Source organism: Antechinus flavipes, chromosome 4 (genome assembly GCF_016432865.1).
Source record: "Antechinus flavipes isolate AdamAnt ecotype Samford, QLD, Australia chromosome 4, AdamAnt_v2, whole genome shotgun sequence".
NCBI lineage: Eukaryota > Metazoa > Chordata > Mammalia > Dasyuromorphia > Dasyuridae > Antechinus > Antechinus flavipes.
The window spans coordinates 95,961,600-95,976,485 of record NC_067401.1 but is presented as its reverse complement, the minus strand read 5'-3'; the positions used below and the strand labels follow the sequence as shown (position 1 = coordinate 95,976,485).

At 37.2% G+C, this 14,886-nt stretch overlaps 2 protein-coding genes across 14 annotated transcripts in view; one reads left to right on the top strand and one right to left on the bottom strand.

Moving 5' to 3' along the window:
• The window catches only part of ARID4B (AT-rich interaction domain 4B), a 183,492-nt gene extending 178,594 nt beyond the window's left edge, over window positions 1–4,898 (bottom strand). For 4 of the 12 annotated variants that reach the window (XM_051993573.1, XM_051993574.1, XM_051993572.1 and 1 more), the window contains exons 1-2: window positions 4,487–4,895; window positions 3,706–3,763 (exon numbers count right to left, since the gene is read on the bottom strand). In XM_051993573.1, the coding sequence (XP_051849533.1) occupies window positions 3,706–3,711 (6 nt within the window). In that variant the 5' untranslated portion in view covers window positions 3,712–3,763; window positions 4,487–4,895. Of the gene's footprint in view, window positions 1–3,705; window positions 3,764–4,486 lie in introns of all 12 variants that reach the window. The other 8 variants (XM_051993564.1, XM_051993565.1, XM_051993566.1 and 5 more) reach the window with 4 other exon arrangements.
• A 316-nt stretch (window positions 4,899–5,214) lies between these two features.
• The window catches only part of GGPS1 (geranylgeranyl diphosphate synthase 1), a 42,847-nt gene continuing 33,175 nt past the window's right edge, over window positions 5,215–14,886 (top strand). Inside the window, exon 1 of one of the 2 annotated variants that reach the window (XM_051993577.1) lies at window positions 5,215–5,545. The gene's annotated coding sequence lies outside the window, so the exon portion shown is untranslated. Of the gene's footprint in view, window positions 5,624–14,886 lie in introns of both variants that reach the window. The other variant, XM_051993576.1, reaches the window with a different exon arrangement.

Sequence of the window (14,886 nt, the reverse complement as noted above, 5' to 3'; positions counted from 1 at the left end):
ATATTCAGCATTTTCCTTTCATATGTATATACACACTTTAAAATTAGATATTAGTGAGAAAAATGATTTGCACATAATAAATTTTAGGTAATATATTTAAATCTCATCTTAAAAAACCTATAAGCTCAATAATTTACAATCATTTCAATACTGGATGCAAAAAATGATTAAATGAAAGAATTTTACATTATAGCTTACCAACTATGACAATGATAATAAACTGGATCATAAATTTATAAATAACGCACAACAATACTAACTTTTGGATTTTTGGGTAGCCAAAAAGGTAGTATTAGTGAAAAACAAAACTTTGGAGTTCATTTCATGGAATTTGTCAAGTATCAAAATGTACCACTACTTGCCACTTAAAGTTCTTGTTCTAAGTTTTCCAGAAGTTATCACACTATTCCTGAAATCACTTAAATCCATATATTTGTATTTTGCTCCAACATATTCCATAAAGTAAGAGTTTATCTACTATCAATACTTCTCAAAAGTTAAATGTTAATGCCAGTTTCAAAACTACAGCTCTGAGCATGAGACTACCAAGTGAGCCAACTTGGAACAAAGCATTCTGCAAAAAGTGATATGCCATTTAGGGTCTAGAACTATTCAACTCTAAATGTTTCACATACTAAAACTAATGGGAAGCTAGGGAATGTAAGGACACTAGTCTCTAGATGAATGATCACACAATTACAAAAGTACCAACCTCAAACAAAGACAGAGGAGGAGTATTTATAAACATCTTATTAGCTGATGATTATAAAATGCCTTACAATTTATAAATTGTCTTACCTACATTAAGTTGTTTGACTCTTAGACTAATGCTGAGCTACTGTTATTTCCACTTTATAAATGGAGAAGATTTAAGCATACAGAAAATTATTTGCTCAAGATCATTCATAAAAGAGCTAGGATTCAAAAGCCAGGTTTTCCAATTCCAGATCCTATACTTTTAACTACAACATAATTGCTTCAATAAATTTTAACATCTTTCAGTACCCATCTTTCAATTATATCAGGTAAAAACTATCAAGATCTTCAAGGCTAAAACACTAAAATGCAAAAATGCATTTCTTCATTGTGGATAATTCATTTCTACTAGAAGGACTCACCCAAGAGTTAGCAATTCATTGAGAGAGAAGAAAATCCAATTAATTGCATAATTACCTATTCCTTAAAAAGACATCTACCACATAATATACTTGCTTTATTTTGGATCCAAATTTTATAAGGAAACAACTAACAATGGCTCATACAGGGACTAATATTCAGATAGTGAATTAACAAAGGCTTCCTGTTTGTTTTCATCCCTCCAAATCACACCTGAATTCTAATTTATTTATAAGAACCTCTTATCAGAATATGGAAGAGGGCCACATTAAGTCAATTCTTTTTTCTATAAATTATATTAAAAGGGTAGTAAGAAAGGAGTTTAAAACTGATTAAAATACAGTTATGAGCTAATCTGTGGATTTCAATAATACACAATTTTCCTAGTCTTAGAAATTCAGACAATAAAAAATCAAACATGGAAATCAGAAAAATGTAAATTTAATATAACATTTATACCATTTATTAAAATACAAAATGCTTTTGTATTATAAGTATCTGGTTTCATTTCCCATAATCACACAGTCAAGTTAACATCACAAGATGGAGTGTATCAACTTCATTTGTTTAAATACCTGACAGTATTACAATGGGAAAATGTTTTGCTGATAGCATGTAAAACACACATGTGTGTGTATGTGTTTATTCCAATTTTCTAAGACATTTCAAAACAAAAAGAACCAAGAATTATATATTTATATGTGCTGCCTACAAAACTGTGGATTAGCAATGATTACATTTTTTTCTCTATCTTATTATAAACAAGTTATATAGTAACTGCAAAGATTTTGACACTGACTTAAATCACAAGTGAAATAATAGCTAAAATCTTAACTTGCCACATTAAAAATTAGGTTGTACATAAAAAGTTAAAGTTTATATTTGAAAAAAGTACAATATTATTGGCCATGATTCTTCTTAAACGAAGGGCTATAGTCTGATACCAGAAACAGCAACAAATGTAAAATTATTAAAAAATTATTAAATATTTTAACACTGGTATTGGTTAGACAAAAACAATTTCATTTTAAACATCCAATTATAATATGATTTTGTTCTAGCACTTATGTGGAACTGTTTAAAAGCCTACCTTTATTTTTTTAAGAGTGACAGTTAAACAGGAAATATTAAACTAAAATTGCTTGTCAAAAAATTTCATAATTATCTATTACTACTGCTCTATTCTTTAACTTAATGTATTTTTCAGTCCAATATTTCCCCCAAGAAATTTATGACCATTATGGAAAAATTGTGATTTTCTTAATGAATTCACTTTTACTGGTCTCACAACACATTTCCCAGTGTCATTATTATAATCATGCACCTCTTCTTGTATATTTCCAGATATCACAGATACATTTAGTATTATATACTCTTTATCTTAATTTATATGTATTTATTGTGTGTATATATATATGAAATGAGAGGAAGAATGAAAACCTTTTTCATACATATACATACAGCACAAACCCAAGAAACTAGAAAAAAACTGGGTATACTACATAGTTCTCAGAATGTTAAAAGGTCACAGCTTTTACTTCTTTCCATAACCTTAGAAATACAACCCTTAATTCCAATACAGCATTTTTTAAAGTTGTCTTTATTTTGAACCGAATGAACTGCCTTTTAAAGTAGCTAGCATTTAAATTTTAACCTACTACAATTTGTAGCATCATTACTATAACCAATTATGAACACACCCACCCTTTTCAAGCATAGCTGATTTTTTACAGAAAAGAAAAATGTCTCCTAAGGCTTGGTACCACCAGTTGAATCTAAATTATTCAAAATTCTAATTCTCTTTTTTTCTCTAGTGTGTATACTACACTATACATGTCAATATTCAACACACATCTACTAAGCTGACAGGGTAAAGAAAGTAACAGAGACATCTATGGCTATCATATCTTCAAACAAACAAGCAAATCCAAAAGGATAAAAAACATCCTATATTTTATGGACTGTGCTTTTATTCATCATATACAAAGCCCTGTGTCCCTAGAAATAAAATACAAGTCACACAGCAGTTTTCAAATCAAATTCTCACTTCATACAATTCAAAGAATAGTTGGTTTTTTTTTGTTTTTTTTTTTGGGGGGGAAGGTAATTATCTGTTTAAAAACCCAAACAAGATAAAATTTTGTTTTATCTCTAATAACTGATAGAACAATGACAATGTTTAGTTTGTAGTGAGATAGCATTACTTGATGTGCTTTCACACTTCTCAAAAGTGTTTTCTCTCAATGCCAAAAAAGAAAGCAGAAGACTGTTCTTATGTAGCTCACTGGGAAGAAATGCTCCAAAAAAGATGGCTCATCCTAAGATTAAGTGAGGCTCCGCTACTGTATCCCCCAGAAAAGGAGACTCCAACTCTAGTCCCCAGGCCCAACCTACAATGCACCAGCTCTGACCCCCATCCCCTTCCCTAGCTCTAGAGGACTCGGGCACCGAGCCCACGAGCACACACCTCCCTCCACACACCCCGAAAGATCCCTATGACTACCCCTCAAAGCCCCCCGCACGTCCGGTTTCCCCCTCACCCCACCCCATCCCCTGCACCGAGAGTTCTTGGATAAAATCTGTTTTTACCTTCATGGTGGCGATTCAGCGGCCGCGATCCTCTCGCAGACACAGAATTCACCTGCACCTGAGGTGGAAACAAAAGACACCGAATCACCACCCCAGGAACCCCATTCTCCGCAGGCGGGGGGCGAAGAAATGGCTTCAAACCTCCTCCCGCACCAAGTCCCTCTCGCTCCGCCGCCTCCCGGAAGGATGGTCCCTCCGAGCAGGGACTCTCGCCCTCGGTAGGGCAGGCTCTCCCTCCGGTACCCCCCGCCGCCCCCCGGGCCGGGCCGCTTCCCCATTGTCGGACCCGGCAGAGTTTCCCAGTCTCCGGCAATGACGCCATTTCTGTCAGAGGAGAAAGTCACAACAAACCCCGGAGTCCGGCCCCGGATCCTTCCCCGCCCCGAGCTCGAGCTCGTTGGCTCTCCTCCTCCTCCCGGCTAGCTTGCACCAGAGCGGGGCCGTCAGGCCGGCGCCCCCATAAGCGGGTTGCCCAGCCGGAGTCTGGCAGCGCGAGCGCCCACTGCGGGGTCCCTTTCCGGGGGGTGGGGGGAAGAGGGGGGTTCGTCGCCCCTTCCTTCTCCCCGCTTCGTCAAGACACGATGAGCCTCCGAGTCGGCGATAGCGAGGGCCGGCCAGGCAGGGCCCAGCGCTAGGGAGCTAGCCGCGGGGGTGGCGATCTCTCTACTCCGGGCTGGGGAAGGAGGGCGGAGTGTGTGTGGGGGGAATACGGAGACACTCGACCGCCCCGAACCGTGTCCCCTCCGGCCGCCGCATTCCCCCGCCAAGAAAATGTCCCTACCTGGCTGGGCACTGAGGCTGAAGCCCGTCACGTCCCGAGCCCCCTTCCCCTGCTCCACCCCGAAGCCTGCGACCGGGAGCGGGCCTGGGGGGCGAAATGGGGGAAGGGGAGGCCACGGGTCCGGCGGCGGCCGCGGCTCCTCCTCCTCCTCCCGCGGCGGCGGCTGGTACCTTTGTTTGGCGGCCGCTCTGGCTCCCTCGCTGGGGGGGAGGGAGCGAAGAACGAAGAAAAATCCCTCCCGGACTCTTGAGTCCGGGCCCCAAATCGGGCCCCCCTCCAGAGAAAGGCTGCGATGGACCTTCTGCGGCTCCCTCCAGGCACTGGTCCAGACAGTGGCCGTGACGGCGGCAGCGGCTCAGGGTCTCCACTCCGATCCGGTATCTAAGCTGCTCACTCCGGACTCGACTGACGGGCAAACATCACTCCCCCTCCCTCCCCCGATCCCCCTTCCCCTCCCCTTGTTCCCTCCCCTCGTTTTCCCTCCCGCCCCTATCTACCCTCCTTCCTTAGACTGCCCGTTAGGAGGCCTGGGATTGGCTGGTGATCTTTAGAACCCGCCTCCACCCTTTCGTTATTGGTCCCCGGGATACAAACACCGACGCCATTTTCCACCAGTTCTATGGAAACAGAAAGTTACGCCGCAAAGCTTCCTGGGAGTTGTAGTCCAACATGGGAGGCCAAGCCCCAGCCTCCTACGGCCAAAGACTGCAAAACCCCTAATGCTCCGCGTCGGCGTGCAGGGAATAGGTGTGGAGTGGAGGACGGAGGAGGCCCAGAGCTGGTTATCACTTGGGAGGCGGCAGCGACGCCTGCGCAGTGCGACGGGGATGGCGCATTTTCTCGCACCGAGTAATGCGGCGTCGCTGGCGGCTGAAAAGGGCGGAGAGTGCCGAAGTGAAGCAGTGGGAGGGATTCGTGTTGGCGGCGGGAGGAGCCTCAAAGTGAACTATAAAGGAGGAAGTTGAGGCACGGTGGTGCTGCTTCGAGACCGGCGGTGTGAAACTCTGTTATTGTCGTTCTACGAGGAGCAGAAGTGGAAGCGGTGGGGGAACCCGAATGGTGAGAGAGCAGAGGGGGCGGGGAGAGGAAAGAAAGAAGGACAAGGACCCGGATGTTGAAACGGGTTAATGTGTTTGTGTGAGTATATGTGTGTGTTTTTTTTTTCTTTGAGGGTTGGAGGAAGGGGAGGCTGGAGTGTGAGCCCCGTATGAAGAGGGAGCCTAAACTTGTGATCCCGGAGGAGAGAGGAATTGCCTTTAATACAATAATCCTTCAATTTGGACTAAAAATCCGGTTCTTCCTCTCTCAAAAACACTGCGTGTGCCTTCTGTCAATTTCCTGAGGACTTCCTGGACCATTTTTTTTTTTTAAGAGACAGATTTAGAGTTAGAGGATACGTGTTTGAATATAGGCTATCGGCTGTTTAGGTCATCTTTTAAAATGAAGGCCCTGAAGTGGTTCAGGATTCTTAATCTGATTTGTGCCCTAGACTCCTTTAGCAGTCTATCGAAGCCCGTGGATCCTTCCACAGAATAACTTTTAATTCATAAATACTTAGAATTATAAAGTAAACCAATTATTGATATGCACTTTTTTTTAAGTTTACTAAACTTCCTCAACCTTTTCTCACATCTCTTTCTTCCTCCCCCCCCCCCAGCTCGCCCCTCTGTAATAAATTAATCATTAGACTAGAAATTGCTTCTATAGCTGTAAGATTTCCTCAGACTCATAATCCCAACGTTATGGTGTTGCATTTGGAATGCTGAAAAAGTGTTCTGCTTCATAAGTACCTCATAGGAAACACCACTCTCTTTAAAAAATTGTTTATTTTAACTTTTTATTTTATTTTTTTGCAACTTGATGCTGCAGATGCTTGATAAATCATTTGCTTTGATCTTCGTTATTGTGTTTTTTAACGGCAAGTTTAAGGCAGATTTTCCACTTGAAAGAATGAGGAACGATGTAGTTACGCTTTTTCCAGGGAGACATTTGTGGTTTTATTTTCATCTGAACCACTGGATGTTATGTACCACAGGTGAACCTTAGTATCTAAATTTAAAAGTTGAAGATATCTGTCTATTGAGATAAATTAAGATTTTATAGAATAATCTGGTTAGAACATATTCCACAGTTATAGTTTTCTATCGTCTAAAGCAAAAGAATAAGGAGTCCAGAATTTGGAACCAGGCTGGAAGGACCCCATCATACTTAATAATTGTCTCTTAATGAGCAAGTTACTTAACCACTCTAAAGCTCAGTTTCTTTATTTGTAAAATAGGAATAATAAAGCCTATAGTAGATACCTATCTCACAGGGTTGTCAGAATCAATTAAGAAACTGTATTTGTTGTGTTGTGGAGGAATTGGGAAGAAAAAGGGGAACAAACATTGTGTACCTTTCCATCAAGAAATAGCGCCCCAAATCCCGAGCAAAAAAAAAAGAAAGAAAAGCACTTTCTAAACCTGTGTTTCTATGTGTCTGTGTATTAGTCAAGGACAAAAGGACTACTATTATTTCTCCACTATTGTTCCTCTATCTTCCTTCCTAGAAAAGACATAGTGATAAACATCGTGCTAGACAGAGAAGGTAGAATCATAGAATGTTAAGACTAGAAGGTACCCTAGAAATCATCTCTTTCAAACCCTTTATTTCTACAGTTAAGGAAAATCAATAAAGGTAAATGCCTTGTTCAAAGTCACAGCTAGTTATTAGTATCGATTTGCTTTTATTAAAGCCTACCATGGGCCCAATCTTGTGCTAGACGCCATGAAATAAATGAGTGGTCTTTACTGCCTGGGATCTGATATTCTAATTTACAAAACAAAAACCAACCCAAGATAACTGTAGGACTACTTTATGACTGATCTTTATGAATGTAATTTTATTTGCCATCTTTTAAAAAAAGTATTTAAATGATACTGTAATCATGAACAAGCTTCAGTTTAGAATTCATTACAGATTGCAGATTATGAAATTTATCTTTATTATTTCCAAAGGTACTTACCAGATTTCAGTTATTTTTTGTGTAATGTATACAGAAGATTGATTAAGGTAAAGATCAAGTATTTAAAAAGATCTTACATAACATATTTCCCGTTCTGCAATTAAATATGGGAGTAATTTAGAGGTATTTACTCTGTAATCTTGTTGTGGTAGGGGAAAGATTGTCTGCTTTATGTAGGTAAGCAAATGTGTTATACGAGATGCTGTGTCTATGAAATATAGAGTTTTGATCATAATAGGATTAATCCTTATGTAGAAAGTAGTATATTGTAGCTATGTGGCTTAGAATCTGTTGCCTTGTTGTCTCATTGGCTATTTGGGTCTGCTGCAGCCGGAGCTAATTAGTACACAATCACAGTAGCTGGATCCATTGCTTTTCTTTACTTCTATATATAAGGATGCGTACTTTATTTTGGAATTCTTTATCATTTGTCATCAAAAAACCTACTAGAATCACAGATTTGTCATATATGCCCATAAAGCAAAACAATGACATACATCATATGAATCTGCATATTTATTTTTGCAAATGATTTTATGTAGACTATTAGTAGTAAAAATCTGAAAAACTTTTGTCTTTTTCTTAAACTTCAAGTAATTATGGAATATAAGATTGTTTTCTTTTGTGTGTAACCCCTTAAGCAATCTTGAGTCTCAAAACCCATTACATTATTGATTTAATACCTGGTATTGAGAGGTGAAGGAGAGGAAATCAAGAATTATAATTACGGGGGTTTTTTCTATCCAAAAATCCATAGAAAATGAGATCACAGTCTGAGATGACTATGCTGTCTGCTCCATGAAGGTCATTAGAATTAATAGGAAGATTGAGGAAGAACAATACTGTAAGAGGGCTGAAAAGCAATCTTTAAAAAGAACAAGAAAACTAAAAGAAGTTAACAGACAAAAATTCAGGACTGTAAACTCTGTTTATCAAGCAATTTCTATACAACTCATTTGAGAATCAGAAAGAAAACGAAACTTTAAGCATACCAAATTATTTCATAAAAGGCCAATATCATTGTTAACATAATTTAATTATAGTATGTTTTACTCCTATTTACTCTGAAGTCAGTGGACCTAGATTCAAATCTAATCCCTAATGTTTCCTCCTTGATTCTGGGCAACTCACTTAACCTCCTGAGCCCCAGTCTCCTCATCCATAAAGTGAAAAGTTTGGACTAGATTGTCCCTGGGATGCTTTCCAGCTTTACTTCTATGATTTTTATACATAAAATTAAAAGATTGGTCACATATTGCCACATTCTGGTTAGACTGCATAAGGCATTTGACAAAATTTGAACAGCAGATGAGTCAGCTTAGTCAGCCCTGCAAGGATTGCTCGAATTTCAAGAATAATTGGGCCACAATTTAATCAGTGTCTTTAGGACAAATAAGAGTAAAAAAGAACATAAAAATATTGTTGGTGTCATCCTTAAACCAGCCATATAATTAATTCTTCCTACACTAAGAGAGAAAATACAAAAGAAGAAATAAGAGCAAAAGGATCTTCCTCAGCTCATCCATAGTGTTTGATGCTTGTTAGTGCTTCCCTTTTGTTTTATGATTGTGTTCCGTTAGCATAGCTATCATTCTAGGATGGCATCCAAAAGAAAAATATTAATAACAGTAATTATAACTGGCATTCATCTAGCTCTTTAAGGTTCACAAAGTATTTGGGGGGGGGTTTTATTTCATTTGAGCTTCACAAGAACCCTATGAATTAGTTTCCTCATTTGTAAAATGTGTATCTAAGACTGGGGGAGATGAAGTGACATGGCCACACAACTAGTAAGTATTTGAAGATTTTTCCCAAGTATGATGTCTTATCTATGCCACCTCTTATTCTGTACCCCCGTCTCTATTTTTTTGTTGCTTGGCAGTCCTCACTGTGCAGCAGATCAGTGATTTTGACTGTGAGTACCCTTGGATCGCTCTGTCTGATATAGCCTACTGAAACCATTCCCTTTGCTTGAGAGTATAAATGTGGCAGAGTTCAGAGATGCTATAAAAGTTTGATGAGATTCTTTAGGATAAACAAGAGAAAGAATTTTATGATGGTATGGAAGGTTTACATTTGGTTCAGTGACTGTAACTGCAATGATTGTTAATTAATGTTAATAGCAACCTGGAGGAGAACCTTCAGTGGTATTTTCAGGGTTCAACTATCCTCAGCTTTTTTTTTTTTTTTTTAACACTGTCATTATGGATTCTTTTGAATGAATGAAGAGGGGGAGAGATCCTTAAGTATCTTCATTTTCTTGTTTTTAAAAAAGTAGGTTTACTATGTTACTCTGTGCTTAAAATTATATAGGAAGAAGTAAGATTCAGGTTCATGGCCAATTTGTAAGCTGAAAGGAAGTGACCACCTGATGAGATTAGACAAAGTCCAGTATAAACGTCAGCAGAGTTCCTGAAGCAGGTTGCAGAGACTGGATGATATTGAAAATATGTTTCTTTCATGCTTTTCCATACTTGTTTATTAAATTTGAAGTAGATAAAAAGTTAGGACAAATAGTGAATATTTTTGGATAGTACTCATTCTCCCAAAATGTCAACAAGCTATAGTAGTTGGCTGGATGTAGAAAGGTAAACTTGTTTGTAGGTCCTTAGGATTTTTAAATTAGTTACTTCAACGGTCCAGACACTCCCTGGTTATATCTTTACTGTATTCCCTGTGATGTAGCCATCATCCTCACTTTTTCCCCTTATACCACTCCAATCAAAACTTTGGCTTCACCCTGGGTGATGATCTTTCTTTATCTTACCTGAAATCAGGCTTCCATCTCACTTCCAACCAGACTTATTTCCCAGTCATTTTCACACCATATCACCCAAATTATACTGTTTCATTGTCTTTTTTTTTTTAATTTTTTAACATTTATTTTACTTTTTGTTACATTTTGAGTTCCAAGTTGTTTTCTTCCTTTCCTCAGAGAAGGCCAACACTTGATATACATATATAAAACCATATTACACATATTTCTATATTTCACTTCTTTCTCTGAAGCTAGATAGCATTTTCCTTTGTAAATCCTTCCTACTTGATTTGACTGTATATATTACTCAGAATATCTTAGTCATTCATGGTTACTTTTTGAATATTGCTATTAATGTATATAGTATTCTCTTGGTTCTACTTGTTTCATTTTGCATTATTTCATGATCTCTAATGAACTTTCATGAAAGTTCCTTATCATGCAAGTCTTTCCATGTTTTTCTAACATCAACCTACTTATCATTTCTTACAGCACAATAGTATTCCCAATCACACACCACAATTTATGCAGCTATTCTACAATTGATGGGCATTCAAGTTCTTTCAGGGCACAGTGTACCATTGTACCTTCCTTTTTTGTGTTTGTCCCAGGGCAAGAGACAGTCTTCAAGCCAAGAATGATTTTTATATTTTTTAAAATAAAGTTTTATTTTTCTTGGCCTGAGCTATACTTTGCTAATACCTGGAATAAATAAAGGAAGAGCTGGAAGCCCTGGGTTAAAGCCCTACCTCTAGGTATATGCCGGCTTATGACTTAGGCAAATCATTAAAGTCTCAACTCTGGGCAATTCAATGTAACTGCAAATTGCAGAAAAAGGCTCAACCTTAGTAATGGGAGTTCCCTATATAAGTGAAATTATAGTTCCCATAGTTCAGTAGATGATTTTCATGAGTTGCTGGAAACAGCAATTTCTCATAGTGAAGAACCGGATGATGAGCCCCTCTCTTAAATTAACTAGTTTGTTTGGTCATCAGACAAAAGACATAACAGCCTATTCCTGAGCCTGCATTTAAAGTCTTTGCAGCTTGCACAAATCCTACAAGCAGGACCTACTACTATATATTGGCATAGCCTTGAAGAATCAGGATCATTGCCATGTCACAATGAAGTACCAGGGTAGGACTGAAGAAAATAAAGATGAATAGGGCTAAATACAAGCTTCTATATTTTGGTTCAGAAAATTACCTGTATAAGTTCAAGTTAGAGAAAGCAAGAATTCTTGTTACCCTAGCTATTTTAATGAACTACAAACTCAACATGAAGCTACATGTCTTAATGCAATGAAAATAGTGACCACCTCCTCTCCCCCCAAAAAACTACGATTAAAGGAAGAACACAAATATTTATTGAGCACTAATTATATATCAGACATTGTTAAGCCCTTTATAGATAGTGTTTCCTTTGAGCTTTATAACTAGTAGGTAGTTGCTATTATCATCTTGATTTTACAGTTGAGGAAACTGAGATGGACAGAAATTAAGAGAGAAATCCTTGCCCAGGATCCCCTGATTAAAATTTATCTGGGCTTAGATTTGAACTCGGGTTTTCCTGACCTCAGATCCATAGTGTCATCCTCTCTCAATTTTTTTAAATTACAAAAAATGTAAGACCAAGCAGAGAAGAAGAAAAGTAACTTGCAATATGATACCTGAGTTAAAGAACAAAGTAAGAATGATAGTTATTAAAAAGATAATTTCATGATGAATATCTTCCAGCTTCAGTATTCACATGCTTCATTCTCCCTCATTTCTTCCCCAACGTCATTACCTTCATCTAAGATGAGAGGGTGAACTACTTTAGAATTCAATAGAGAGGAAGAGATGGAAAGAAGGGAATGGTTCATGGGTGAGTTCTTGAATGAATGCATGGATAGAATATACTCCTAATCTGTGAGTAGTATACAAAAGACAAAGAGTCAGGATATTGTCACTTCAATCTTAGTCTTAGAATAGTTTTCCCTAATAGCTATGAGCCAAATGACTGGCTTTTCACAGAGTATTTTTACTACGAGGAGCCAATATTATGAAAGTTTGTGAGTTTGGAGGAAGAAAAAAAAAATTGAGGGGTGGAAAATAGGTTCTAGCCTGGCTGATCTGAATAGAAAACCAAAGCTCTACCAATTACCATCTCTGCTTTAAGTTGTGGCAAAGAAAAATAAGCTGCATCAGGAGGCAGGCAGTAAGTTGTCTAGCATTGAAACTGCTAATTTGGAGACTTTATGAACATTGATGAGAGGTATTGGTTTTTCTGGGGAACTGATTTGCCTAGATGATATCTGAAACCCTTTTGATCTCATAAATTGTGTCAGCAATGTGACAGTTTCAAAAATTTGCTAATATTAATCTATAGTTTTGTGACGGGTCACTGAATGATTATTCTCCATAGTGATCCAACCAGATTATTATAAATACCATGTTTTTAGGTGAGATAGTGATGAGCTAGAACTCGTCCTTATAAATCAGTAAATAGTTAAACAGTAAGCATTTATTAATGCTATCTTCAAGACATCTTAGTCAATAGGAATACAGTAATAAAAATGAAATCTTCTATCACTAAAGAGCTTTGTAATCTATAAGAGGGAAATATTAGGAAGGAAAGAGAGGAGAGGAGATGCATCCTGAAGGGAGATCAGTAATCATAGGAAAGACCAGAAAAATCCCCATGCAGAAGATGGCACTGAAGCTAAGCCTCAAAGTAAACCAAGGATTCTAAAGAGGTGAAAGAAGGGAATTAAATCTTTGGGGGTTGATGAAGTAACAATCTGAACTAATATATAGAGAAAAGAAAAGAGAATCTAAGGCAAAACTTAGCATAGATCTGCAAGAAATATCACATATGTGTAATAAGCCAGCAAAAAAGACTGAGAAGGAGCAATGAGACAGAATAACAATCAACAAAGTATTCAGGAGGAGAGTGTGGTCAACTGCATTAAATGCTGTAAGGGACCTGAGAAGAATAAGGATTAAGACAAGCCATTAGATTTGACAAGTCACAAGTAATTTAGTAGTTTACAATTTCAGTTGAATAATGAGGTTAGATACCACATTGTAAAAGCTCTTTTTTTCCCCTCAAACTTAAAAATGTTAAACACCAAATAAAATTAGCATTTTTACATGCAGAATAGAACAGGATTGAACATGAGGAAGTAAAGTCATGTAAAGTTTGCTTTTTCTTTTACAAAGATAATAAATTCAATATTTTACTTGTACTCCTGTGCTTGACTTGTGTTAAATTTTGGCCTTCTATTCTCTTTTGTTCATTTGAGAAAAAAGATTTACTGATCCTCTTTTCTTTCTTTTCTTTTTTCTTTTTTTAACAACTCTTCCTATTCCACTTCTTACTCCCAACTCCTCCAGTCCCTCTCATGGGGGAAAAAAGAAAAATTTCTTGGAACATGCAAGATATCAACAATGTCTTATTGTGGTTTTAAGCTAAAAGCTTTAAGATACATGAAAATATAGCAGCACTTTTCATGGTAGCAAAGAATCGAATATCATTCAATAAATATTTACAATTTATTGAAATAAAATTTCTAAATGTCTGTTAGGAGCTGGATAAACACTTCTTACATGAGTGAAATGTAATCTTATTGTACTGTAAGAAACAAGAACTTAATGAATTCAGAGAATCTTGTAAAGCCTTACATGAATTTTTGTCCGGTGAAGTAAGCAAAGGCAGGAAAATAATATACACAAATGACTACAACAACATAAAACTACAACAAAAAAATGAAAATTGAGTGTTGTGAAATTATAAAGAACAAGTTTAGCCCCAAAGTAGAAATCTGAAACAAAACCTAACAAAACTCCTTTGCAGAAGTTCACCAAAGTGGAACATAGCATATGATGCCAGATTTTTCAATGTACTAATTGCTTTTGCAGAATTTTTTCCCCTCTTTTTTCACTTTAAAAAAATTCTTTGTTATAAGAGATGTTTCTCTGGGAGGGGAAGGGAAAACATATAGTGGGAAATCTGTGTAACATAAAAGAAAATATCTATTTTTTAATGTATTGTCAAACAGTAAATTCTCACATTGGCCATGTCCAAAAATGTGCATCTCATTCTCCATTTTGTGTCAATCAGTCTTTCAAGAGGAAGGTAGCATGCTTCATCATCAGTTTGATAGAATTATTGTTGGTCATTGCATGGATCATAGTTTTTAAATCTTTCAAAATTGTTTTTCTTTGTAGTGTTTTTATTATTGTATATATTGCCTTAGTTCTATCCATTTCACTCTGCATTCATACAATTCTTCCCCAGTTTCTCTAAAACTGTACCTTTTTATCATGTATGTTATAATTTATTCAGTTATTTCCCTATTTCATGTTTCTTTTTCTTTGATATAACAAATAGAGCTGCTTTTCAGTAGAGTATATGCTTCCCAGACATCTCAACTCCACTCAGACCATTATCTCCTTGTTCTTAATATTTTTATTAAAGAACCAAGGATTCTTAAGACTTTTTGTTTGTTTCATGGATCCCTTTGGTAGTATGGGTAAATCTTTTCCACAATATTTTTAAGTGAATAAAATAAAATATATGGTATTACAATGAAGAGCAATTACATTAAAACATGATTTTTTTTTAATGGATCTCCAAAAATCTGTGGACCCAAGA